We start from the raw sequence: 2,153 nt of genomic DNA, 5'->3' as shown, positions 1-2,153 counted from the left end.
GGTTATTTACTGTAAAAAAAAAAAAAAAGAAAGAAAAAGCATTGAAGGGATGTAAGTTTGCAGACATCAACATAGCTATCTAAGCACAATTTTTTTTAGATTATTTATTTATTTGACAGACAGAGATCACAAGTGGGCAGAGAGGCAGGCAGAGAGGAAGCAGGCTCCCTGCTGAGAAGAGAGCCCAAGGTGGGACTTGATCCCAGGACACTGGGATCATGACCTGAGCCGAAGGGAGAGGCTTAACCCACTGAGCCACCCAGGCGCCCCTAAGTTAGCAAAATTTTGATATAATTCTTTTCTCCCAATTTAGAAATTCAGTTGCAAGGTTCCCAGGCTCAATATTGAAAGTTCATGTTACAAAGTCTGATAATATGCGCATGAATTCTATGCCCTAGGTAGTGCTTCTTTATAATGTGCATAGACATCACCCAACGGTCTTGTTAAAGACTAGATTCTGGGCTCTCTGCTCTTCCCCATTCGACAGACAGCCGCATCTTCAGGTGCAGTGCCAGCCGCGTGCCCGAGACACAATGGTGAAGGTCGGGGTGAACGGATTTGGCCGTATTGGGCTCCTGGTCACCAGGGCTGCTTTTAACTCTGGTAAAGTGGATATTGTCGCCATCAATGACCCTTTCATTGATCTCAACTACATGGTCTACCTGTTCCAGTATGATTCTACCCACGGTAAATTCCACAGCACAGTAAAGGCTGAGAACGGGAAGCTTGTCATCAATGGGAAGTCCATCTCCATCTTCCAGGAGCGAGATCCCACCAACATCAAATGGGGCGATGCTGGTGCTGAGTATGTTGTGGAGTCCTTTGGGGTCTTCACCACCATGGAGAAGGCTGGGGCTCATTTGAAGGGCGGGGCCAAGAGGGTCATCATCTCCGCTCCTTCTGCTGACGCCCCCATGTTTGTGATGGGTGTGAACCATGAGAAGTATGACAACTCCCTCAAGATTGTCAGCAATGCCTCCTGTACCACCAACTGCTTGGCTCCTCTGGCCCAGGTCATCCATGACAACTTCGGCATTGTGGAGGGACTCATGACCACCGTCCATGCCATCACTGCCACCCAGAAGACTGTGGACGGCCCCTCTGGGAAGCTGTGGCATGACGGCCAAGGGGCTGCCCAGAACATCATCCCAGCTTCCACTGGTGCGGCCAAGGCTGTAGGCAAGGTCATCCCTGAGCTGAATGGGAAGCTCACTGGCATGGCCTTCTGTGTCCCCACCCCCAACGTGTCTGTTGTGGATCTGACCTGCCGCCTGGAGAAAGCTGTCAAATATGATGACATCAAGAAGGTGGTGAAGCAGGCATCAGAGGGCCCCCTTAAGGGCATCCTGGGGTACACTGAGGACCAGGTTGTCTCCTGCGACTTCAACAGTGACACCCACTCCTCTACCTTCGATGCTGGGGCTGGCATTGCTTTCAATGACCACTTTGTCAAGCTCATTTCCTGGTATGACAATGAATTTGGCTACAGCAACTGGGTGGTGGACCTTATGGTCCACATGGCCTCCAAGGAGTAAGAGCCCCCTGAACCACCAGCCCCAGCCAAAGCAAGAGGAAGAGAGAGGTGCTCAGCTGCTGGGGAATCCCTGCCCTAACTTTCCCCCCAAAACACTGAGAATCTCCCAACCTCCACTATTTCCATCCCAGACCCCCTGAAGAAGGGGAGGGGCTTGGGGAGCCCTACCTTGTTATGTACCATCAATAAAGTATACTGTACCCACCCCCCCCCCCCCCCCAAAAAAAAAAGACTAGATTCTGATCCACTGGGCCTTGGATTCTATGACCCTAAGAAGCTTTCAGGTCATCTAACCCTTTTAGTTCATGGACTCTACTTTGGAAAGTACTTTAAAGGCTCTAGATAAAGCAAACAAACAAACAAATGCCATATGGAATATCAAAATAAGGCAACATGATTGCAGATTCTATTACACGAGGTCAGTATACCATCAAAGAATAAAGAAAAAAGCCAGTAAAAATAGGAATCAAAATGACAGGCAAATAACATCATAAAGCATTCCATAACATTGACTGAAATTATACACAAATAAAAACCCAACATAAGCAATCCCTCTCCCTCTTCGTGATGATTAGTTGCAGGGTAACTTTATTTTTTGGTGATTGTTGAAATACCTGCT

The 2,153-nt window shown here is 48.2% G+C and overlaps 1 protein-coding gene across 1 annotated transcript; it reads left to right on the top strand.

The window, feature by feature from the left end:
• Positions 1-467: 467 nt before the first annotated feature.
• On the top strand, positions 468-1,732 carry LOC111151005 (glyceraldehyde-3-phosphate dehydrogenase-like). Its single transcript, XM_022508696.1, has one exon. It carries the CDS (start codon positions 534-536, stop codon positions 1,533-1,535), a length of 1,002 nt encoding a protein of 333 aa, XP_022364404.1. The 5' UTR covers positions 468-533; the 3' UTR covers positions 1,536-1,732.
• The last annotated feature ends 421 nt before the right edge of the window (positions 1,733-2,153 follow it).

This window comes from Enhydra lutris, unplaced genomic scaffold (assembly GCF_002288905.1).
Source record: "Enhydra lutris kenyoni isolate GAN:26980312 unplaced genomic scaffold, ASM228890v2 scaffoldscaffold25, whole genome shotgun sequence".
NCBI classification, from domain to species: Eukaryota; Metazoa; Chordata; class Mammalia; order Carnivora; family Mustelidae; genus Enhydra; species Enhydra lutris.
Note: the sequence above shows the minus strand (reverse complement) of the source record. Positions and strands in the feature narration are given on the sequence as shown.